At 42.1% G+C, this 26553-nt stretch overlaps 1 protein-coding gene across 1 annotated transcript in view; it reads right to left on the reverse strand.

Annotated features, from left to right (window-relative positions):
- LOC126355849 (cytochrome P450 3A41-like) overlaps positions 1-26553 on the reverse strand; it is a 257307-nt gene that overhangs the window by 11763 nt on the left and 218991 nt on the right. Inside the window, exons 4-7 of the mRNA XM_050006329.1 lie at positions 19620-19716; positions 3397-3507; positions 2131-2222; positions 879-1036 (exon numbers count right to left, since the gene is read on the reverse strand). Coding sequence (XP_049862286.1) covers positions 879-1036; positions 2131-2222; positions 3397-3507; positions 19620-19716 — 458 coding nt within the window. The remainder of the gene's footprint in view (positions 1-878; positions 1037-2130; positions 2223-3396; positions 3508-19619; positions 19717-26553) is intronic.

The following is a 26553-nucleotide window of genomic DNA, read 5'->3' on the forward strand; positions in this document are numbered from 1 at the left end:
AATTATCAGCAAAAATATTCCCTTTTGTATCCCAAAGAGAACTGGCCGTAACTTACCTGGCAGATTTATGTCACCATTTTTGTTATGTGCAGCCCTCAACTTCACCTGTAGACTTGATGGCTATTTCATTTATGGTATTAACTAGTAGACCCAGGTCTCATCAACAGAACAGATCAGTAAAAAAAATTAATTGGGCCCTTCTTAAAATAGTTAAAACATTTATTTTCTCATATGATATTGGTCTATGGTCTAAAAAAATTGCAATAATCTTGTGCAAGTCTTTCTCTTGGTTAATTCTTTATGTAAAATTAGCCATATTTCCTTTCTTGATATGACTCTGTCACCAGCTATTTTGCCCATGTCTAATTACCAATTGTGTAGTGCTGTCTTGTTTATTTTCTCAATGGTATTATCTGTGGTTGCACTTTTAGGCAATTTCATATGGATCATCTTCAAAAGAAGTATGATTGTATATATAGTTCATTCACCAGTTACTTAATGGTTGATATTAAGAAGCATCTTCCTTAAATCATCTGCTATATTATGATAGAAAACAGACCACCAAAAATAAAGAACTTCTTGATTTTTTAATACTTCTGTTCACCTATCTGAATTCAGCACACACAATATGATTATATTAAAAAGTTGTATGAACAAAATTAGTCCACAGTCTACTTCAGTTCCATTATTTCACAGCATTACAAAAGTGAAACTTCAACAAAAGCATTTCCATTCTTGCGTATTTCTAAAAAGTTGGAAGACTTTTGTAAAACTAAGTTAACAGAAATACTAAACTGTAATTTCAAGCTTGGTAACAGAGAGCTTGCAGAAAATCACAAACAATGGAACATAATGCAAAGGCAACCTGGAAAACTTACATGGAAACGATGCAACTGGATAAGTGGGATTGTCAATTTTAAGAACTTGTTCTAGAGTTCCAGAAAGTGCATTTTGGTCCACCTTGGGCTCTTCTGCCTGTGAATCCTTGTCCAGAAGAGTCAGAGCCAATGAATGAGCAAGGAAGTTACGAACAGCACTAGAAAAAAGTGATGTAGTTATTAATACCCATACTCAATATCATACCACTGTGCAATCCATACTCAATTTCATACCACTGCACAATTACAGTATTCAAGTCTTAATGTGTTATTACACTATCAATATATGCATCTTAAGTATTACATCATGTTGATGTCCATTACATGTCACTAAATGCATTAGTGATATTACCATAACAAGACAGTTGTTTAATAGGAGGATCCTCCATCAAGTTAAAAATTCATATATAGCAAGAAGGCTGTAGTACTTATCATAATTACATATCTTTTAACAATATACAAGCACCAATCTTTATGAACCCTTGATTTCATTCCTGGGGTACACAGATATATATATATATCTTACTATACAAGAAGCAAGTGGTAAAAAAATATCAAAGAGGAGGGCAAAAAAGTCTGATAATATAAAAAGGTAAACAGCTGTTAAAAACAGACTACTGTATCACAGATGACAAAACTCAAATGGAAAAATAATCTAGCTTTCAGAACTATCAGTTCCTTTGCCACAGTAAAAACATAATGAAGAGAATGATACAAGGAAGTAACACAAAAGTGAAGGTAGGGACAAACTAAATGTAAGCTGAGTACATAAATAACAGATAAATATGTATGTTTGTACAAATGTGAAATTATGCAATGGCATGAACAATGAGAGGAAAAAACCAACAGATGAAACCTGAGATGGGAACAGGCACATGAATCTAACGTAAGATCTCCCGCGTGAAGTCAGCTCAGTACTGAGACTGAAACACTGTATGAAGGACCATTTTCTATTTTTCCATCATGTTGGAAGTAATGATGCTGGAAGGATTACCTGAGAATGATATGAAATTCCATATGAAATTTCTGCACATCCTCTTTTATAGCATAAATAAAATGTGCTAAAAAAATTCTTATCCAGTCTACAGTGTCAACTGGTTTACATTCTAAGCCCACAAAATGAATTTACAGTTATTTTAATCAAGTTATGACAAATGTAGTTCTCAGATTAATTTCAAGAATAAAATATTGGTTAGTACATTTATAGTGATAATGCATACCACAAAGTAGCAACACAAAATATAATACTCACTATGTAATGTCAATGCTTGGTTCTGAAGCTTCAATGGATTTCTTAAGATTTTGTGTGAGAAACTCAAGAGACTTCAAAATCCTTGGAGTAAGCTGAAAAAAAAATTAAAAGGTCAAAATTTTAAACTACATTATCATGTATGTGCTAAACAGACAATGATGAAACCTGCAGCAACATTTCGAAGTCTAATGCTCACAAAATGTGGATCAGGCAATGTACTATACATACACAATATTAAATGAAAGACTTTTAATATTTTTAAGAGAGTAAAATGTGTCTCTAAACAGAATTTCACTCTAATGCACAAGGTTCCAGCAAGATACAGCTATGTTCATCCATATTGTGGATGTATGTTCTCCATTAACTGCAACACTTCAAGTTTTTACACTGCAATTTCTTTGCATTTCAACTCATGTTACAAGCTACCTCTCAAGTCCACAGAAATGTTGAATCATCATTTGTATGAATAAAATCTGATAAAATACAAATTAATGGGCCTTGTGATAAATAAACATCTTAAAGCTTCATCTATAAAGAGATTGGCAATAAGATTGTCTTATTAGAAGCCTCATAACCAAGATAATTCCTTCTGTACTACAACAAATCTACTTCGGATTAAATATCTCACATCTAATGTATGAAATTCAGATTTGATGTGAGTCATCTGCAGTCTACATGGAGATGGCGCACAGGCTGCACAAGAGAACAGACAGAATAAATCCTAATACAGGTAGATAACAATAAGAGTCATTTCATTAAATATAATTTGCTACATATGTACTCTCTATGTATCTTTAAGACAATTATGTTCACAATAAGATAATACAGAAGTAAGAAATAGAGAATAAATAATAATGGGTAAAAAATACCATAATGAATGGACATAATGATTTCTATGCAGAGACCCAAAATGATTGTCATGATATACAGCATAACAGAAGGCGTATGTTTCACATTCCATTTGCTGCCAAAAGACATTAACATATTTCCAAATAGTATTAGGCTACAACACTTAAATATTTTTAAGAACAAATTAAAATAGTTTGTAATTAAAAGATGTTTAAACACAAAGATTTCTGAATGACTTTATCTATGGTACTATGTTTTGTATGTGCCTACTTTCACTACAAATTTTGTTGTAAGTCTTTGTCTAAAGATACCTGAATTAAAGTATCATATTTTCAATATGATTTTATTGATGTGAATCTACAAAAAAATGAAACCCAAAACATAAGCTCACAAAGAATCTCAAAATTATTGACTTACCTTCCTAAGTTTCTCACGGCTCAGGGCCACAACAACATCAGGTGATCCTTTTACTTCCCCTGCCAAAATAGAAAGGCTCTTCTGCACTAGAGGATTCTTGACAGATGCAGCCTGTAGATAGTAAACAGAACAGATGAATAAACATCTGTTTTTCATACTGGTAGTAAGAAAAACATTGAATCAGCACAAAGTACTACTTTTATTTATCAGATCAACTGCTAGAATTGTTGCAATACTATTTCTGTGCAAAATTGAAATGATGGAACTAGGTTTAATGTGGTTGTCTACTGTGTCTTAAATACTTTTAACACATTGTGTTGTCATTTACATACTAATACATATAGTATACTATTTCATTTCTTCATTTACACCTTTCAGAGGCCATTCTTCATCTGTATAGGTACTCCATATTAAGTCCTTTTTTTATTACCCTTAAGATTCAGTTTTCACTTGCTTGTATGTACCAAATAACTCAAGTATCATGGATGGAATGTTTTTGATTGATGCAGAAGTAACTTTGAGTGTGCCACAGTGAAGTGTATTAAGACCTTTTCACATTATATATTTCACGTAATGAACACCCATAGTATACTAAAAGCACAATGTCAATGAGTCACATCTGGAAATGGTAACTCATAGAAACAGCTGGGTGTAACAGTCTGTAATTCGATGAAATGGAGCAATCACGGAGTGTCAGTTGTAGGCAAAGCAGGTCACAGACTTAAGTCCATTAGTATGAGGAGCAAAGGCAACACAATTTTTTTCTCAGTGAATTTCAGTAGAAAAAATGCAGACTAAGTTATGGGACATTTCAGTATATTTCCGTTTCAGCCCCTAAAGTTTCATGAGGTTCCGACTTGTATCAGAGCTATACGTAGCCTTAAAATGGCATTTTATAATGGAAGTGCATTCCAAGCAGGGAGCTGTCACTGAGTTTCTTTTGGTGGAAAAGGAGAGCATCGAAGATATTAATAGGCTCTTGCAGATTTTCTGCAGAGACCTGGCAGTGTATAAAAGCACAGTGAGTCATCGGGCGAGGTGTCCATCATCATCGCAACAAGGTCGCGTAAACCTGTCCGAATTGCAGTGTGCTGGGTAGCCACACATAGCTGTGACTCCTGCACTGTTGGAAGGTGTGGACACACTCATTCGAGGTGCCAATAGATCACAATCAAAAACATCACTGCTCAACTGAAAGTCTCTGTCGGTAGTGCTAACTGACTCACCCACTAGTTGGGATAGTCAGAGGTTGTGGCTGCTGGGTTCCTCTCGACCTAAAAGAAGGCCATGAAGCACACAAAGAAGCAGCTGTGCAGAACTGATTGTGCGTTATGATGTTGTTCGTCACAACTTTTTGTCAAAGATCATACAGATGAGGTAACATGGATTTATCACTTCAAACTGGAAACAAAACGGCTATCCATGGAACAAGAACACACCACCTCTTCTCTGAAGAGAAAGATTTGCTGATGTCCTCCCTCATGAGGTAATGTTCAACTGTGAAGTGTATTGTGCTTCCCTAAAGAAATCTAGGAAGGGGGCTTCAATGTGCTCATCGCCACAAAAATTCAAACGAACTTCTCCTTATCCATGACAACACAAGACCTCAAATAAATCTGCACACCTGAGAGAACTTCACAAAACTTCATTGGACCGTTCTTCCTCATCTACCCCACAACCCGGATCACGCACCTACTGATTACCTTCTGTTTGCGCCAGTAAAGGATTCACTCAACAGGAAGCAGTACGTGGATGATGGGGAGGTTATTGATGTCGCAAGACGTTGGCTCTGACGTCAACCAATAGAGGAGTACCACGTGGGTGTACAGGCACTCCCAGTAAGGTGGCATAAGGCTGTCACATTGGTTATTTTGAAAAATAAGGCTTTGTAGCCACAAGAGTGAGGAATAATGTGGTGTACTGTACATAAGACTAAAACTAATCTGCTTTCAGAAAAAAAAAATGAATTACTTATTGAATGCCCCACATAACATACTGGGGAAATACAATTAGTATACAAAGGAGATTATTTGCGAAACACTTGTGTGATTTACCTTAGAATATTGCTCAAGTGTGTGGGGCTCACAACAGGTAATACTGACAAGGGATATAGGATGTGCACAAAGAAGGGACGAAAATAGTCATAGGTTTCTTTGACTCATGGGTGAGCATCACAGAAATGCTACAGTAACTGGACTCGCAAGCAGTTTAAGATAAACGCCAACTATCCAGTCTATCAACAAAGTTTTGTGAACCAGCTTTAAGTGATGAATCAAGGACCGTACAACTCCCTAGGTATCATTCGGTAGGGACCACAAAGGCAAGATTACTACCCTGCCATGATGTCATTGCGCTTGGACTGCCGTGGTCGTTATCAGAAACACGTTACAATAGACAAGTAAGTGATGATTCAGGAGAGCGCATCGTGTTGTGACTGATTTCAAGACAGCTGTTCATATGGAATTAAGTGGTACAGTGTCCCGTTAATATGACAAAAACTCACGATAAGCCGTTCGTAGCACCCTCTCTCTCAGGTGCAGTAATTTTGTGATAACACACTAATTCAGTGTCCACGAAGACATTTGAGTAATCTTTCTTCTTTCGCTCCATACGTGAACGAACGGTAATAAAAAGTGCGAAGTACTGCCACCATCTGCACGTCCTAGCAAATCCATTGCTTTTTTAAAATAAACCAATTCCACTGGCGTTTATAAAATCTTTCGCGTCGTATTTTTCAAGTACCGAAGACAACGTAGATTGCAATTAGTATATACTTATATTCGGCGAAATTTGGTTTGCTTCACGGCAAACATTTTAACACTATGCTCTTTTTCTTTTCTTTGAAACGTTTATTTGCACAATTTCTGCTGCAAGTTCTTCAGCTCTTCCCAACTTGAAGTGCCATAATATCAAAGCCAGCTGAGACCTACCTTGTCTGGGAAAAAATTAATTCGTATTTAGCTGTTATTTTTTATCTCAATTTCGAACACACTTCCTGAAACATTGCCGTGATTATATATCTGTTTTTAATTACCGGTATCGTCGACTGCAGAGCCTTAGCAATTCCAAACTATTCACAGATTTCTCATGAGCTACTTTAAATACACGCATCTCCATTTTAAACGAAACAGCAATTCGTTTTTGCTGCCACTTATCTGCCATTGCGAGTAGAAGAATCAGTTTACAGTACCTGTACGACACCTTAAAACAAAGAAAACACGAAACTATTTTGACACTTAATTCACTGATCTCGACACGCAATTCACCACCTTCGAAAACTAACTAAAGTGTTTTTGGCGATGATGGTACCCAAAAACATACCATTGTTTACTTTAACAATGTAGGTTCAATGGTTCAAATGGCTCTGAGCACTATGCGACTCAACTTCTGAGGTCATCAGTCGCCTAGAACTTAGAACTACTTAAACCTGACTAAACTAAGGACATCAGACACATCCACAGGATTCGAACCTGCGACCGTAGCGAACAATGTGGAAAAACAAAAAATTGCTACTTACTGTAAAGAAGACACGTTAAGTTGCAGGCAGGCTTAAAGTTTACCTCCATAGCCTTCATCAGCAAACGACAAACACACACCATTCATACATACAAGGAAGTTCATCTTATGCACTCATGACCCCCAACTCCCGCATCTCGGGCCTGTACGCCTGTTGATATTCGTACACAGTATTTTTCCGGAATGACAGCGTTATTTCGTGTTACAGATTTTTCTTGTTAAACGTTATTCTCTGTATTAGAACTTTGAGTTTCACAAATGAAAAATATACTGACTTCAACACTGTTCATACCTACGAAATCTATGTCAAGAAACCAACTTGCTGATCAACATTACGCTAGGGTAGGCCTATGTGGGCAGAACAGAGTTGCCGATCAATATTATAAATGAACTGTTATTGTTGATTTACATATTTACAGAGAACAGCCTTTATGGAACTCTTTTAAACTTCACTGTGAATTAAAAACAAAACAATAATTAAACTAAAGGCAGCACATTCGCAAGTGGGCATATTTACACAACGGCAAAATCAAAATCCGCTTCTGGGTAGCATTCAATAGCGTGCTGTGGCAACGCGTGCGCTACAACATGCTTAGCTCCTCTAGAACTTCGAGAGCATAGCCCGAGTATATTCGTCAGGTCCAACGCTGTGTTCGAAAGACCGCGGCCGAGTATTGTTCATGTCGTAATTTTCTCGAGGCGCGAGCCGCCTGCCTCTCGAAAACTGGACTCATTTCGTATGAGACCAATGTCCGGACGTTTCGCTACCTGTTCCGTTACAGGTTCTGTCTTCTGTTGTCAATTTCTAGAATTATTTTGAAAGAAACATTTAGCGAACATAATAACTGCTCAACTATTGTTGCGAATAACTGAGCCAGTACCTCGCGTTGACGTAATTACGTGCATGTACTCGTTAGGTTTCGTACTTTGCTGTGAGTCAACTACAAATACGTCACGTTTGTAGAGTGGAAGCTCAAGAGGAAGAAACAGCTCAATAACTCACCTCAGAATTTTTTGGAAGAATAATTGTACTTTCGTCATCATTATTTTAAAATTTGTAATCTATAAAAGAACTAAGTAAATATGAAAAATACATCCTGAAGCTTGGTCTTTTTTTTTAGTACATATTACTCTTGAAGATATATCAATTACATATGTGTCAGTAACGCTTTACATAATGACATAAATGGCCGGTTTTCTGGATCCGACAGTCTTCTTAGTGATCGGTCTCCAAGCTGTCCCCCAATTTTCGTCGGTAGGTCTCCCGAGGTCATCCAGTGTGTGAGCAAAGTTTCTTCGAGTATGTACGGCAAATATCAACTGATCCCACGTAAGAGGCCTGTGACCATTTTACAAATTTATAAAATTTAAATACTGTTGTGAGCGGAGAAAAAGACTTTTAGTTACTTGAAGTTCATAAACTCAATTTCATTTACGCGTATCAAGTAAACTCATCTTCAGAATATTAAAGATGCTTCCTACACCCCATATGGCATCATGTCTGAGTCATTGGTTACAGACACTGTAGGCCATTCCATTCTGTTGGTTCCTGCCTCTTGGATGAAGATGTTCACAAGGTGATTGTGATGTGCCCGTGCGTTATTGTGAAGATGAAATACTAATCGAAATGCTGACTGTACGACTGGACAATAGAATGGAGGATCCTGTCCTGATACAGCACAACCCTCAAATTACCCTCGGTAGCGATGGGGGACGTCCAACGTCGTACACGATATGGTCTCCAAACACAATTATCCCATCTTCCTTGTATATCTGAGACGTGCATCTGGTATCTGGCTGCCTCCAAACTCTTCTATAACGATCAAATGTCAAATAAATCCTCCACGTGTCGATGCAGAGGACCTGACTACATTATCGTCGTTCTATTCATGGGCATCAATAAGGAAGACAAGAAGGGGCACTTGGCCCCTCTAGACATAAATTTTTTATGCATAGCACAGTTCTTACGAATTTCTAGTAATGGTTGTCTGCAACTCTAGTAAATTGCAGATTTAACATCGTAGAAAGAGGCGGAAAATCTTGAGACATTAGCAGTCAGCAGCCCCTACCGATGTCGTTTTATGCAACCTCTACTGTGAATGTGTTAGGAACTATATCCTGACAAGTGACAGCCACGTAATCGATGTACACTCCTGGAAATTGAAATAAGAACACCGTGAATACATTGTCCCAGGAAGGGGAAACTTTATTGACACATTCCTGGGGTCAGATACATCACATGATCACACTGACAAAACCACAGGCACATAGACACAGGCAACAGAGCATGCACAATGTCGGCACTAGTACAGTGTATATCCACCTTTCGCAGCAATGCAGGCTGCTATTCTCCCATGAAGACGATCGTAGAGATGCTGGATGTAGTCCTGTGGAACGGCTTGCCATGCCATTTCCACCTGGCGCCTCAGTTGGACCAGCGTTCGTGCTGGACGTGCAGACCGCGTGAGACGACACTTCATCCAGTCCCAAACATGCTCAATGGGGGACAGATCCGGAGATCTTACTGGCCAGGGTAGTTGACTTACACCTTCTAGAACACGTTGGGTGGCACGGGATACATGCGGACGTGCATTGTCCTGTTGGAACAGCAAGTTCCCTTGCCGGTCTAGGAATGGTAGAACGATGGGTTCGATGACAGTTTGGATGTACCGTGCACTATTCAGTGTCCCCTCGACGATCACCAGAGGTGTACGGCCAGTGTAGGAGATCGCTCCCCACACCATGATGCCGGGTGTTGGCCCTGTGTGCCTCGGTCGTATGCAGTCCTGATTATGGCGCTCACCTGCACGGCGCCAAACACGCATACGACCATCATTGGCACCAAGGCAGAAGCGACTCTCATCGCTGAAGACGACACGTCTCCATTCGTCCCTCCATTCACGCCTGTCGCGACACCACTGGAGGCGGGCTGCACGATGTTGGGGCGTGAGCGGAAGACGGCCTAACGGTGTGCAGGACCGTAGCCCAGCTTCATGGAGACGGTTGCGAATGGTCCTCGCCGATACCCCAGGAGCGACAGTGTCCCTAATTTGCTGGGAAGTGGCGGTGCGGTCCCCTACGGCACTGCGTAGAATCCTACGGTCTTGGCGTGCATCCGTGCGTCGCTGCGGTCCGGTCCCAGGTCGACGGCCACGTGCACCTTCCGCCGACCACTGGCGACAACATCGATGTACTGTGGAGACCTCACGCCCCACGTGTTGAGCAATTCGGCGGTATGTCCACCCGGCCTCCCGCATGCCCACTATACGCCCTCGCTCAAAGTCCGTCAACTGCACATACGGTTCACGTCCACGCTGTCGCGGCATGCTACCAGTGTTAAAGACTGCGATGGAGCTCCGTATGCCGCGGCAAACTGGCTGACAGTGACGGCGGCGGTGCACAAATGCTGCGCAGCTAGCGCCATTCGACGGCTAACACCGCGGTTCCTGGTGTGTCCGCTGTGCCGTGCGTGTGATCATTACTTGTACAGCCCTCTCGCAGTGTCCCGAGCAAGTATGGTGGGTCTGACACACCGGTGTCAATGTGTTCTTTTTTCCATTTCCAGGAGTGTATAATAGACATTCCCTCCCATAGTTTTGGCGACTCTTAGCCAGCAGAATCTTTAAGGATTGGCCATAAATTGCAAGGAATTTTTGGACCAAGATATATCTTACTTCTGCCATACTTACCAACTCTCTCCAACTTTTCTTCGTGTAACGAGTGCTGAAATTATACAGGTTTAGGATGCATCTATAGTTTAGTTCGTTTATAGTACTAAATCTTTTGCAAATGGCTCAGAAACTTTGCATTATAAAGTGTGTTTCATCATTGGAAACAACAAAATTAACAGGAGATATCAAGATGTGAAGCATGGAACTAACATGTTTCTAGTAAATAACCCAATGAAAAGATGATTCACCGCTTTTTGTACTAAAGTAGTACCATGAACAAAATTTTTACAGTAGGTCCTAGATGTCTTTAAACACTTTAGCAATTGTTCTGAGGCATTATGACACCTAGAGAGTGGACTGGCCAACGACACTCTTCAGACAATAAGGGTAGTTGGGATGCCCTGGCAAGCTACAAACGTGGGCAGCATAAGCGGCCAGAAGTCGGTCGCGCCGGATCCGCAATGGAGGAACACCAGCCTCCACAAGTAAGCTGTCAACAGGGCTTGTTCGAAATGGTTCAAATGGCTCTGTGCACTATGAGCGTTAACTTCTGAGGTTATCAGTCCCCTAGAACTTAGGACTACTTAAACCTAACTAACCTAAGGACATCACACGCATCCATGCCCGAGGCAGGATTCGAACCTGCGACCGTAGCGGTCGCGCGGTTCCAGATTGTAGCGCCTAAAGCCGCTCTGCCACCCCGGCCGGCAATTAAGTTGCATAAAACGACGTAGATAGGGGCAGCTGAAGCACGCTATATTGGTATTGTCTCTGGGTTATATGCTGGAAAGTTTTTACTTCCACACTTTCCATTTTGATATCTCTTCTCATTTTCGTTGAACCAGATGGTGAAACCCACTTTATAGGGCAACGTTTCTGAACAGTATACGAATATTAAGGACTATAAATGGAATAAACGTACAAAGACATTAGAAACCTGTATGATTACGCCCCTAATTACACAAAAAAACTGAAGACACTTGGATAAGTATGATAGAAATATGGTATATCTTGTTCCAAAAGTGTTTTGTAACTCATGGCCAATTTTCTATTTTCTATAGTATGACTCTTCTTGCTAACAATTGCCCAGAGATCTGAGAGCGAACGTCTATCGTATATCGATTAAGTTGGTTGGGTTGGGTTGTTTGAGGTAGGAGACCAGACAGCGAGGTCATCGGATTAGGGAAGGACGGGGAAAGAAGTTGGCCGTGGCTTTTCAAAGGAACCGTCCCGGCATTTTCCTGCAGCGACTTAGGGAAATCACGGAAAACGTAAATCAGATTGGCCGGACGTGGAATTGAAGTGTCGCCCTCCCGAATGCGAATCCAGTGTGCTAGACACTGCGCCACCTCGCTCGGTATCGATTAAGTGGCTGTGTCCTGTCTGGATACCGTTCCTGATACAGATGTAGTGTTGCATAAAACTACACCGGTAGAAGCAGCTGAATCATTATGTATATCTTGAGTTTTTTAGTTGTCACACTAATCATGGAAAGTTATGTCGATTGCTTGATGTGGCGGCGGATTTGTGCCGTTGTAGTGTCCTCCATCCTGTGTCCGTGGCTTCCTATGGGAAATGGAAAGAAAGTATGAAACCGGGGACCTTCTTAAACCGTATGCTGTGCAAATGGCATGGCTGCCTAATAAAGTGACAAACTGAAGAGACAAGAACAGCCCAATATGAGAGTGGTTTTGGGAGATTTCACACATTCTTCTTGTCATGTACTGGTCCTAAGTTACACTGAGTCATATCAAGTCCAAAATACGTAGACAAAGTGTCACCAGAGTTGAATAAGTGTCTTTTAAAGAGTATACCCTGTTTCTCCACTTCCAGGAACATTCATGTTTTTTGATATTCAAGAGGATTTTCTCAATCGTTCTGACTTCTTTAAATTTCATAGGTTTAATTTTGATCTACCCTAACATTACTGGAATACGATCAATTTTTTTTTACTATATTGTCTACCTACATTATTAACTCGTTGGCTGCCTTGAATGTGATAGTAACAGAATTTAACTTTTAAGACAGTGGAAAACAAAAAGGTGGCACCCATATCCATATAACTAATATAAAAGATCTCTTTTGCACTTACCACTGAGGTACGCTTACTGCTTACGTATTAAAGTAATCTACCTCGGAGGTACTAAGAGATACGGTAACTATCAATCGTTAGATATAGAATAAGTTTTGAATACATCTTGTCAATATTACTTCTTGGGGCAGGACGCGTTTTCAAACCTATTCGAATGAGCTACACAAGAAAACGGCAATTTGGAATATCCCCTCTTTTGTAAAAATTTCTGCCGACGCCCATAGTTCCATTCCAGACGGTTGTTTGCCTACCTGATAGATCTCTGTTGTTTTTCTCTGCCTCCAACGTAGCAAGAAGTCGTATCGATATCTAAAAATTAAATGGATTCTACCAGCTACGATAAAACAGGGAAAAGACTCGCATTACTCTCTACGCATACTTTTCTCTCCCTCCTTTCGAAGACAGAGACCACACGAGGACTATTCCTGTGAAATTCCCGTTCGTCATTAAAAGTAAGAACGCGCTTTTTGTTAAGAGGTCCGCCATTATCTGATCTCCGCTATTATGTGAGGCGTAACTAACATTATTTTTATGAGGCGTACCGGTGCTTAAAAGTTATTTTTAGAGAACAGAATGCAACTCTTATTACTGCACTTAATTATTACTCGGAATATATCTGCGCTCAGAAGACAATAAAACAACGAGGTAATTTGAAAAATCAGTCATGTTTTCTTTGTGTTACCATTGAAAATGCATTTTATATTTCCAGAATCTTATCCGAACTAGCAACTTATTGTAGTATTCCAAGACCCAATTCAGAAACTACACGTTACTTAAGTCATTTAATTTTATGTGAGCCAAACGAAGTAAAGAAAGAGTCCAAAGAAATAAGAAGACGCACGAAAAGTATAAATAAAAAGGAATACTGTGAGCTCCTTTGTATATCGCTATACTGGAGTGTTGTATTGTTGTTGGTCGTGGCTGCCTAGACGCCAAATTCATCGGGCAGAGACAATTGCATACTATTTGGGTTGCTACAGGCCTGTGAGTTGCCTCCAAAAAGGCAGCAAATAGTTTGCGTTGCATTCTCCTCGAGGGACTTACGAGATATAATTTGTAGCTAGAGGTCAACGACTGGTGCTGCCAACAGCAGGCGACGACGACGAGGCGTTTTGTCTCTCAAGACTGCAGCTGAGTGAGTGAATGGCGACGTCGGTGAGCGGCCGGGGGACCATATCTGCCCCTGATCTGCCTGGATTTGATCCTCCGCGCACATTTCCTGCAGCTGTTTTTACTTCATAGCACTGAAAACGTTGCTGACATCTTCGTCCGTATATTCTCCCTTCGTGATACTTTTCTCCATGGATTTCGTTCGGCAGTGGGGGACTGACGACCTCGTAGTCTGGTGACTTAGCCTTAGCCAATCAACAACTAAAACTGTGTAATTTACTACACTTTATTTTCTTTTTTTTGTGAAGCACCCTGGCTATAATATAGCGGGAGAAGTGTGGTGCTTGCTACTTGGCTGCTACGAGACGCTGCAGCCTTCGCTACAGGATGCTTCTATTTCTGAATCGCAGCGCTGTTTATCGTCGGACACTGTAAACGTTTACTTCCAGCCTGTGCTAAGAAGCTATAATTAGTCAGTAACAGATCGTATGAGCTATGTCCTTAATGCCAAAAGTCACTAGAGTATCGTGTGTTTTATTCTCGCATTCCTACAAGTCGCGTATGCTGATTAATACGAGTTCACTGAGCGCTGTATGGAGAATTGTGTGTGTGTGTGTGTGTGTGTGTGTGTGTGTGTGTGCGTGTGTTTGTGTGTGTGTGTGTGTGTGTGTGTGTGTGTGGTGTGTGGCTATTATTATTGTGATCGTATGCATGAAGTACAACAACGAAGTCAGTACACATCTAAACAAAAAATGCATTATACAGACATTTAACGGCACAGACTACGCACGAATGTCAGAAAACTCAGTCGAGTCGAACGTCCCGTCGGATGATTCATATAGACCCTTGATACCACCACGTGGACCTCTGTTTGAGAACCATTTATAATGTAGGTCATTGCCTGAATATCGCCACAGTCACAGGTACTGTCAGTGCGATAGACCCACTTGTGCATGTTACATCTGCACATACCTTCTCTAGTCCGGTACCTGACAATGTGTACCCACACCTCCCTAGGATGGTGAAAGCCTAGAACTTTTAACAGTTGCGTTGTCAATAAGTTCATGGCTTGTCATTCACGTTTCCATTTAGCGTCCCTGTTGAACCTAGTGAAGAGCACTGGACTCTGTTTTCGTATGCTGGTCTTCTAGATTTGAGGAGTTTCCTGAAGAACGAGAGGAAGCGTGGGAAGAGGGACCGATTAATTTTCACAAACTTACTGGCAAAAGTTGTAGAGAGCCGCCTTTCCACGAAGGTGAGCTGGACGGATGTTCCATAGTACTGGCAGCCAGCGTGTAGGTGTAGATCTGGCAGGTTCTCATAACTCCGTTCAAATGAACGTAGATTTCTTCACACGAGCGATGTGGAGCCAAACTGGTGGGCAATATTCTGCTGCCGTACATAACAACACAAGGTATGGTCTATGGAGAACTGATGTATTTGCTACCTATTTACTATCTGCCACCTTCATCAACAGGTTTGTTCCATCTTAGTTGTGTTGGAAAGGTGATGATGTTATGTCAGTGTTCTGTGTAATGTGACACCAAGGTATTTTGGCTTATCGTTGTTTTTGACTATGCCAAGAGGGCCAAACCGTGAGATTATCTTTGCTGATGCTAGACGATTAGGGAGAGGGAAGAAGACGTATTTATGTTTAAGAAGCATTTCGATCGAACCTCACTGCGCTTTCTAATAATAATTCTGTGACACTGTTAGTATCTGTGCAATGATTTGTATCATCAGCCACATGACATCCAACTGCTGAATAAAAGCCTCCTTTACATTGTTCCACGGATAACAGTCTTCAACGAAACGCACCCATGCTGCCCTTCCAAATTTCTGGCACTCGCACACCTTACTTTAGATCGCCGCCTCCGTCTTTTCTCATTTGTGGATCCAGCAAAGAATTTCTGGGAACCATCTACGATACGTTCTCCTGCCAACTGTCTCGCCCCTCTCCATTTCCCATGTCTTCCCCTCCAGAGTGCTCTTCTTCTTTCTTCTCCTGCCTCTCTCTCAGCAATTTCCTACATCCATCAGTGCATTCCTTGCGTACTAGCCGTGAGTTTTTGGTTTGTTTTCACATTATACGCCCATGCCCCACTTCCGCAAGCCTAAACAGGCGTATCGGAACCCTAATTTTGAAAAAAAAGTATTTAGTAAGACAGAATCACTCCAAAACGTGTTTACTCCTGTTTACGGACCAATACTTTTAACATGCTGCAGAATTCTTCATCATATTCTGTGTACGACTAGAACTTTGAGATAGAAAAGCTTCTGCCCACAAATCAGCGCGGATTCGTGCGAAACTCAGCTTGCTCTATTCTCACACGATGTACTGCGAACTATGGGTGAAGGGCAAAAGGTAGATTCCGCATTCCCAGATTTCCAGAACTGCAGACAGATAACACAGATGTGAGTATATGGAATAGGTTCCCAAATATGTGCGTGGCTCGAACACCTCTTAAATAACAGAACTTAGTACGTTGCCCCGGACGGTAAGTGTTCATCAGAGACAAGGGCATCGTCAGGATGTCACAGGGAAATGGGATAGGTAGCTGTTGTTCTCTGAATACGTAAATGATCTGACGGATTGGGTGAGCGGCAGTCTGCGACAGTTTGCTGACGACGCCGTAGCATTCGGGAAAGTATCATCGTTGAGATGACTTACACAAAATTTCTAGTTAGTTTGATTATAGCGTTTTGTTCTAGATCCCAAAATATAAGTTCAAAATGGCTCTGAGCACTATGGGACTCAACTGCTGTGGTCATTAGTCCCCTAGAACTTAGAACTACTTAAACCTAACTAACCTAAGGACATCACACACATCCATGCCCGAGGCAGGATTCGAACCTGCGACCGTAGCAGCCGCACGGTTCCGGACTGCGCGCCTAGAACCGCGAGACCACTGCGGCCGGCCAAAAATATGTTACTGTAGATTGGAAGGAAAGACGATCCTGTTACGTTCGGAAGCAGTATTACTAGTAGTGGTGTGCTGCTTGATACAGTTATGTCGATTAAATATCTAGACATAGCGCTGCAAAGCGATATGAAATGGAGCGAACGAGAAAGTGCGGCAGTTGGGAACGCAAATGTTCGACTTTGGTTTATTGGGAGAATTTTAGGAAAATGTATTTCATATATAAAGGAAAGAGCACATAGAACACTTCTGCGACTCATTCTTCGGACTCGACTGTCATCGAAGCAGCCAACTGCAGAGAAATTCTACTGCTGCCAACATACAGGGTGAGCACAAAGTCTTGCCCTGATTATAACAGTTTATTACAGAATAATCGTTTGACATAATAAGTTACATTTGATGCCGTTACATAGGTTAGTGTTACCAGTTTCTTTAAGACCACTTACGTTAGTAAACCTCAATGTGTGCTCTGTTGGTAGCTCGGAGAACGTCGAGGCGGTATTCCAGTTCCCGCCAGGTGTTTCGTAACATGTGTTCTGTCACAGTACTCACATCAGCTTGTATCCTAGCCTTCAGATCGTCGACATCAGCAACTCGTGTGACGAATACTCTGTACTTGATATAACCCCAGAAAAAAAGTCAAGGGGCGTAATGTCTGGAGAGTAGGGTGGCCAGGGTGTTGGACCGTTCCTTCCAATCCACCCGCAGTGGTTAGCACACTGACCCATTCCTCACAAGCGGCTTCTAATCGAAATATGCGCCTGTGGAATATCATTGCAGTTGTGTGACTGAATTTGTGTCAGAAAAGTGATAATTCGTAGTAACTGACGGGAAGAACAAGTGAAACAGAATTAATATCCGGGGTTCCCACAGGAAGTGTTACAGGCCATATGCTGTTCTTAATATGTATAAAGATTTAGGAGACAAGACAGCCATCTTATATTCTTTGCACACGACGCTGTCGTCTGCCGTCTAGCAAACTCACCAGAAACACAAAACTCATTATACAATCATTTAGACAACGTATCTGCATTGTGTGAACAATGCCAATTAATCGTCAGTAATGGAAAGTGAGAGTTGATCTACACGAGTCTTAAGGAAATTCCATTAAATTTTGTTTACACAAATATTTAAATTTGTCGATTCACCGAAATGTTTAGGGATTACAATTATGAACTTAAATTGGAACCATCATAATGAAAATATTGTGGAGAAGAGAATCAAAACATTTTATTGGCGGATCACTTACAAGGTTCAACAGATCTTCGACCACATTCGTTCGTCTCTTCATGAGTAGCGGTGCGCGGTATGGGCTCCGTACAGGATAGGATTGACGGAGCACAATGACAAAATTCAAAGAAGGGCAGCTCGCTTTTTATTGTCGCAAAATGGCGGAGTTTGTCGTGGATATGATAAGCGAGTTTCGATTGGGCAGTTATTAAAAGAAGAGCGATTTTCGTTGCGGCGAGATCTTTTCACAAAATTTCAGTCACCAACTTTGTCCTCCAACAGCCAAAATATTTTATTTAGTGTCACCTACGCTTGGAAAAATGACCATCGTCACGAAATATGAGCAACCAGAGCTCACACGGACTGATTTAGTCGCTTATTTTGCCCACGTGCTATTTGAGAGTGGAACGATAAAGAAATAGTCTGAGAAATGTTTTATAAACCCTCTCTACCAAACACTGAAGTATGAATTGCAGAACCATCATCTACATGTAGATGAGGCGATGCATCCAACTAGCGAATAAAGCATCTTTCCAGTGGTTGATGTAGGTATTCTAGTTTGGAGGATGTTAACGTGGCGTTAACTGGAGAACTGATACACCTACCATAGTCTTCCACGTGCGAACGAAATAGAAACCTATCTGATCATGTGCAGCCGTTTCTTCACTTATGACTTACATCTCCAGCAAGACAGTTTGCCACCTCACCACTCCAGGAATGCGTCAGAGCTGTTTGAGGAGTTCTTATTTAGTCCAAGGTCACATGCAACCGATCCTATCTAGAACTGCGTAGAGCTAGATGTGTCCACATTGGTCCCACTCTGAAAAATTTCCGTGAGGTGTAAGCGGTAGTGGAGTGGTCACGAATGAAGTGTCTGCTACAGTACGCGCAACGATGTTGTAGTTATCAGTATTAATTAAGAGACAAAAGACAGTGGGGAGGGGGGGGGGGCGAGGGGTAGGGTACCAACGCTACGCTACTATACTCTATACGGCGAAAGAAGGCATGTGACAACCAACAGCATTGTTGCCAGCTTTTAGAGGCGTTGCCACAGAAATGTTAACAACGTTGCGTTAGTGGAAGACGTGCGAAGCAGCCGCACTGTCTGGTATGTTTTCTCGCCGTATGGACTATGGGTATGTATCGTTCTATAGTTCCTGCTAAGTGTAGTGTGTAATGACTAGGAGAAAACAAAAAGGATGGAAGTGTATTGGTCCTGGTATGCCCAGTTATGTTGCACATTTCTTCGCGAGTGCAGTAAAAAGGGTGCAATTGCTAGGTACATGCTACCATTGTTACAGGTCATTACACAATCAGTCACTGATAAGACTAAAGTTTCTCTTTCCAAATCGGATAAGACAGATAGTACACTGCAGCAGCAAATTAAATGACTTGCGAATTGCGAACAGCAGTACGTAGCGGAAGAGCCGCCATTGCCTGAAGTCCAACCTTAGGTAATTATTTAAACAACGGTTTTAACTTAAGCATTGTGGATGGGGCCATTAAACGTAACGTTACTGCCGTAGACAGACATAGACGTATTTGGTATGTGAGAATAGCAACCAAGGAAGCAAAATCACCAACACACACACACACACACACACACACACACACACACACACTATGCTGTAAGAGGAGCCAGCTAAAAATAAGTGTTTCCGGGGAAGAGGGCTGCGTACTCACCCTTCGCGAGCGGAAATGGTCTCGCTCCTTGTCCAGAACGGCCTTGGCCAGATCGGCGTCCGCAACGATCAGGTTGGGCGTGCGACCGTCGAAAGTCCTGTAACAAGCAAATTACCGACAGCGGCGCTGAATATTAAACCAGTTCAAAGGAACACAACAAAGAGTATTACAAATATTCGACCAATCAGATTTCTCCAACCACTCAGAAAGAGGTCAATAAAACTGCGAAAACATTCTTCGCTGATAAAATTTTTGTTTTTGTTGTGCCTGAATACAGTCGTCTACATCTACACGCCTACTTTGCAAATCACACTTAAGTGCCCCCCTTCACAATAATCCCCTATTATTCCACTCTCGAACACCTGTATCTTTTGTGCGAACTCTGATTTCCTTTATTTTGTTATGATGATCGTTTCTCTGTATGTAGACCGTCCTCAACAAAAAAAATTTATTCGGAGAGGAAAGTTGTGATTGAAATTTCGTGACAAGATTCCGCAGCAACGAAAATATCTTCGCTTTAGCGATTTCCACCCCAAATCTTGTATCATGTCTGTTACACTCTCTCCCCCATTCCTCGATAGTACAAAACGTGCTGCCCTCCTCTGAACTTTCTCGATGTTCACCGATAATACAATCTGGTAAAGATCGCACATCGCGCAACAGTACTCCAAAAGAGGACGGACAAGCGTAGTTGTAGCAGTTTCTTCAGTAGATCTGTTGCATCCTTTAAGTGTTCTGCCAATAACGTGCAGTCTTTGGTTCACCTTTCCCAAAACACTTTCTACGTATTCTTTCCAAATTTAAGTTGTTCGTAATTGTAATTCCTAGATATTTAGTTGAATTGACGGCCATTAGATTTGGTTGCTTTATCGTGTTACCCAAGTTTAAAGGCCGTCCGCGGTGGTCTAGCGGTTCTAGGCGCTCAGTCCGCAGTCCGCAGGTTCGAATCCTGCCTCGGGCATGGATGTGTGTGATGTCCTTAGGTTAGTTAGGTTTAAGTAGTTCTAAGTTCTAGGGGACTGATCACCACAGATGTTAAGTCCCATAGTGCTCAGAGCCATTTTACCCATTTTTGAAGTTTAAAGGATTCCTTTTAGAACTCATGTGCATGACCTCACACTTTTCATAACATGGGGTCAGTTGTCAATTTCCGCACCATACAGATACTTATCTGAACCGTTTTGCAATTGATTTTGAACTTCTGACGACAAACGACAGCACCATCTGCAGACAACCTAAGACGTGTGCTCGTATTGTCTCTTCAATCGTTTCTACAGATAAGGAACATCAGAGAGACTATAACACTACCTTAGAGAATGCCAGAAATCACTTCTATTTTACTCGATGACTTTCCGTCAAGTACTAGGAACTGTGACCTCTCTGGTAGGGAATCAGGAATCCAGTCGCATAACAGACGATATTCCACCAGCACGCAGTTTGATCACTGCGCAACGCAGAACTTAATTTTTGCAATAGATTTCTCGGTATGTCATTTTAAACATATTAGTATGTCTGCTGTCACGCCTGGATATCTACTTTCATGTATTGGTGGAAGCACTTAAAAGTTAAGTAGTCATCTGGTTGTGATAAGGCGATCGAAACAGTGTAGTATGACCCCCTTCCAATGGAACAAGAATTTAGCAATTGAAATGTGGGAGGAATGTTGAAGAAAATATGAGGAAACCGCAGAGACGCGGATTGCGAAGAAGCTGGAAGAGGGACTTGCAACCATTAGATGCAAATATATTCCACAAACTGCAATGAGACAAATTGCTTACATGCGTATTACCAAACTGCAGTCCGCCCCTGGTAGGTGAGAGGTGAGCCCGACGGAATGTCATACCTAACGGCCCCGGTTCGGTTCCCGGCTGGGTCGGAGATTTTCTCCGCTCAGGGACTGGGTGTAGTGTTGTCCTTATCATCATCATTTCATCCCCATTGACTTGCAAGCCGCCGAAATGGCGTCAACTCGAAAGACTTGCACCCGGCGACCGCTCTGCCCGACGGGACGGGAGGCCCTAGCCACACGGCATTTCCATCAACAACCTGCAGTTCAAAGGGACCAGTGACAAGGGTCCACGAGTCACATTTACGTAATTTTTCTTCTAAGGATCCTTCATTTAGTGGCACGTTACTCGCGCATGTCTTTCACTCTCTCATTTGGGTAGTACCACTTTTTCGAAATACTATTTTGTTCTTTCTCCGTTGAGGTGCTAACTCGATAAGGACTCTAACGCTGGAACAATCGCCACACTTGCGTCTTGTGCGTAAGTTACTTTACAGAGGCACTACACTTTCCCAGAAACGTAGCAAGTATCTTAAGTTTTCTGTTCGCCTTCCCTAATACTGATTTAACGTGATTGTCCCATGTCATATCGTATCATATTATTTTCTCTTAATATTTGAACGAGGTAATGTGCGTAAGATATTCACCACCATGTTTTAATCGGATACCATAGGGTCCTTTGTCTTGCATTTATCGCTATTTAAAGAGACGAGCCATTCATTACACGAAGTGGAAATTGCCTACAAGTATTTCAGCTTTCAGCATACTTTCGCTTCTGTTGCACGTCCGTCACCCACTATAAGAAACGTTAGTCATATATCTGTGACGATAATCCTCATGACTCCAGTTTTTCTGGTAACCAAAAACATGATACTATGTCTAACACTTTTCGGGGATAGAGGAAGACGGCATCAACCTGTTTACCTACATCTGCTGTTGCAAGACGCCGTGTATGAATAAAGCGAGCTTCCTTTTACATGAATGGTTTTATACAAATTAACAAGAAAAACAATATATTTAATGGCAAAGAATATATTTTGCAAAAACTATTAATTTAAATCAATGACTTAGTCATTGACTACTTTAATTTTTTGTAAATTTACAAAGTTTAATACTAAATTATGGAATAAATGTGTAATGAATCAGCTTTTGGAAAAATCTTGTAAATGAACAACAACTCATACTCAGTTACTGCAATACAAAATATACATAAATAATTATTAAATTTAAGCACTGTGCTATTCAGTCGTCTCTGAATGGTCATATTTGCAGTTGCACACGAACAAATCTTGTACGAATAAATAGACTGTAAAGTGATTCGCTTAATATCAACTCGAGGAGGAGGGAGGAGGGGATTAGTGTTTAACGTCCCGTCGACAACGAGGTCATTAGAGACGGAGCACTCGCTCGGATTAGGGAAGATAGGGGAGGAAATCAGTCGTGCCCACTGAAAGGAACCATTCCGGCATTTGCCTGAAGCGATTTAGGGAAATCGCGGAAAACCTAAATCAGGACGACCGGATGAGGGTTTGAACCGTCAGTTCGATAGAGTAATATAAATTCGACGGAAGTCGTGCAAATGATCTACGGAACTAACTAACTGCATACCTAACTGTCATAGCTTACCAGTTTCAAAAACACTGATGAGTCAAAACATATGACGATCTGCTTACTAGCCTGTTGGGTGACGGCATATCCGGACTCTACCATCGACCTGGCGTTAATCTGGATCAAAGGCCACAGGGGCATCCGCAGCTAAACAAGGCACAGTTTCAGGAACGCTATATCGTCCAGGGTATCGCACACAGACTTAATGCGACGACTTAAAAGGTCGATGCGATTGAGGTCGGACGAGAAATCGAGCTGACGAAAAAACGAAGGTCAAAGGAAAACACTGTAGAGCGATGCATGCTGTGATCCCGTCAACGCATCGGTATATGAAGCACTCGGTCTCAAGTCGGATTTACACAACCACTCCACGAGTGAAATTCAATCGCGGTCGTTTTAAAAACGAGTTACATCGTCAGGGGCTGATCGATAACACTTTGTACTTCTGAAGGAGAAGAAGACATGAACCATATAAAATTACGATTCGCGAAAAGAAAGAAATAGGACAGATCGGACACTAAATCAGCTGAGAGCTGAGGGCTACAAAGGCCGGCAACGCGTTGCTACTCGTTAAACGACAGACGTTAGTGTCCGTAGCCTCGTATACAGAGCTCCAAACAATTATGACTGCCCATGTAACCAGCAACCTCAAAAAACTGCATCTGTGTGTACGGCAGGGAGCAGGAAGGCGCTGGCAACACGATACCACACGTGGGAGTGTCCACTCCGAGGGGGGCAGAGCAGAAGCAAAGAATTGTGTAGTCTGGAGATGGAGTTGGATGAACGTCTGCAAATGGTCTCAAGCAGTCGAACATAGTCATTTCCAGTCAATGATCGCTTGACTTGGACCAGAGGATCCAGTCCATTCTCTGCAAACACAGCCCACACCATTATAGAGCCAACGCCAGTTTGTACAGTGGTATCTTGGCAAACTGGGTCCCTGGGTTCGTGGAGTCTGCGCCACACTAACCCTACCATTGCGTTTACCAACTTGAATCGGTACTCATCTGACCAGACCACGGTTTTCCAGTCGTCTAGCGTCAACCGAAATGGTCATGACCCCGGGAGAGTCACTGCAGGTGATATCATACCGTCATACCGTCGTCTGCTGCGATTGCCCATTTGCGCCAAATTTCCCCTGACTGTCCTAACGGATCGTTCGTCGTACGTCCCACATTGATTTCTGCGGCTATTTCGCGCTGTGTTGCTTGTCTGTTTGCACTGACAACGGTACCCAAACGCCACTGCTCTCGGGCGTTAAGTGAAGACTGTCGGCCACTGCGTTCTCCGTGATGAGAGGTAATGCCTGGAATTTGGTATTCGCGTATACTTTGGACACTGTGGATCTCGGAATATTGAATCCCTTAACGATTTCCGAAATGGGTGTCCCATGCGTCTAGCTCTATCCTTTTACGTTCAGAGTCTTTTAATTCACGCCATGCGGCCATAAACAAGTTGGAAACCTTTTCGCATGAATCAGCTGAGTACAAATGACTGCTCCGTCAATGCATTGACCTTTTAAACCTTGTGTACACGATACTACCAACATCTGTATACGTGCATATCGCTATCCCGTGACTTTTGTCTCCTCAATGTATAGATACCAGTTTTATAAAAATTATACTTCTTTTGTTCTAAATGGATTTAAATATACATACAGATGATAATCAAAACTGACAGTTATTACTGATATGTGTAAACTATGGTTGGCTGTATGGTCACAAAACCAAACGCCAATAGTTAAAAAAATAAAAATAAAACTGAAAACGCAATTCATCCGAACAGAAGACACTTTTCCGTTGAACGACTATCCAATCTCGATCATGCCATCCCCGCTGAAATTGTACGCTACGCGCTGAACGGTGTGCACACGAACACTCGTGCGTGCACTTATATTATACTGTCGTCAGATCCGTCACAGGTCGCCGGCCGCTTCAGTCGGGAACCGCGCTGTTACGGCCGCAGGTTCGAATCCTGCCTCGGTCATGGATGTGTGTGATGTCCTTAGGTTTAAGTAGTTCTAAGTTCTAGGGGACTGATGACCTCAGATGCCAAGTCCCATAGTGCTCAGAGCTATTTGAACCATTTTGAAACGCACAAAAATGACGTAAAACAAACTCATATCCCACAAAAACATCAAACACTGCCCAGCGTCGTCAATATGCAGCCATAGATTTTAGTTTGATTATAGTCTGCTGCAAAACTTACTAGAATGAGTGGATACTTGCGTTCAGCATCAAACGTGGGTTAAACATGGCAATCGAGTGCTTTTATACGCCGCCTGCATCGGATGCTGTAGTGACAGAGCGCTTCAGAGACAACTTGCACAATTACGTGAATTATTCTCCTGATGACGCTATTACACCGAGGTGACTAAACTCATAGGATAGCGATATGGCGGTAGTAGAGTGTACACAAGGTATAAAAGAGCAGTGCATTGGCATATCTGTTATTTGTACTCAGGTGAGTCATTTGAAAAGGTTTCCGACGTGATTATGGCCACACGAAGAGGATTAACAGACTGAACGCAGAATGGTTGTTGCTGAAGCTAGACGCATGGGACATTTCATTTCGGAAATTGTTAGGAAATTCAATATCCCGAGCTAATCAGAGTCAAGTGTGTGCCGAGATACCAAATTTCCAGCACTACCTCTCATCACGGACATCGCAATGGCCTGCGGTCTTCACTTAACGACCGAGGGCAGTGGCTAGAGTTGTCAGTGCTAACAGACAAGCAACACTGCGTGAAATAACCGCAGAAATCATCGTGAGACGTACGAAGAAAGTATCCGTCAGGGTAGAGCGGCCAAAATTTGCGTTAATGGCCTAGGGCAGGAGACGACGAACGTGAGTGCCTTTGCCAACAGCACAACATCGCCCGCAGCGCCTCTCATGGGCTCGTGACCATATCAGTTGACCATAGAACGGAAAACCGTGGCCTGGTCAGGTCAGTCCCATTTCAGTTTGTAAAAGCTAATGGTGGGGTTCAAGTGTGGCGCAGAGTCGACGGCACGATCGGCCCAAGTTGTCAACGAGGTATTGTGAAACTCGGTGGTGGCTTCATAATAGTGTGGGCTATGTTTCCGTCGTACGGACTTGGTAATTTGGTCCAGCTGAACCATTTGCAGCCATTCATGGACTTAAAGTTCTCAAACAACGATGAAATTCTTGTGGATGACAATACGCCATGTCACCAGGCCACACTTATTCACGACTGGCTTGAAGAACATTCTGGATAGTTCGAGCAAACGATTTGGCCACCCGGATCGCCCTACGTGAATCCCATCAAATACTTATAGGACATAAAACAGTTCATGGATAAAATCTTGCACCCGCAACACTTTCGCAATTAAGGACAGCTATAGAGGTAGCCAGCCATCTCCCCCACTCGCCCCCCCCCCCTCTCCCTCCCTGCCCAATGAACTATGGACCTAGCCGTCGGTGGGTTGGCTTACGCGCCTCAGCGATATAGACTGCCGTACTGCAGCTGCAGTCACAACGGAGGACTATCTGTTGAGAGGCGTGTGGTTCCTGAAGAGG

Source organism: Schistocerca gregaria, chromosome 1 (genome assembly GCF_023897955.1).
Source record: "Schistocerca gregaria isolate iqSchGreg1 chromosome 1, iqSchGreg1.2, whole genome shotgun sequence".
NCBI lineage: Eukaryota > Metazoa > Arthropoda > Insecta > Orthoptera > Acrididae > Schistocerca > Schistocerca gregaria.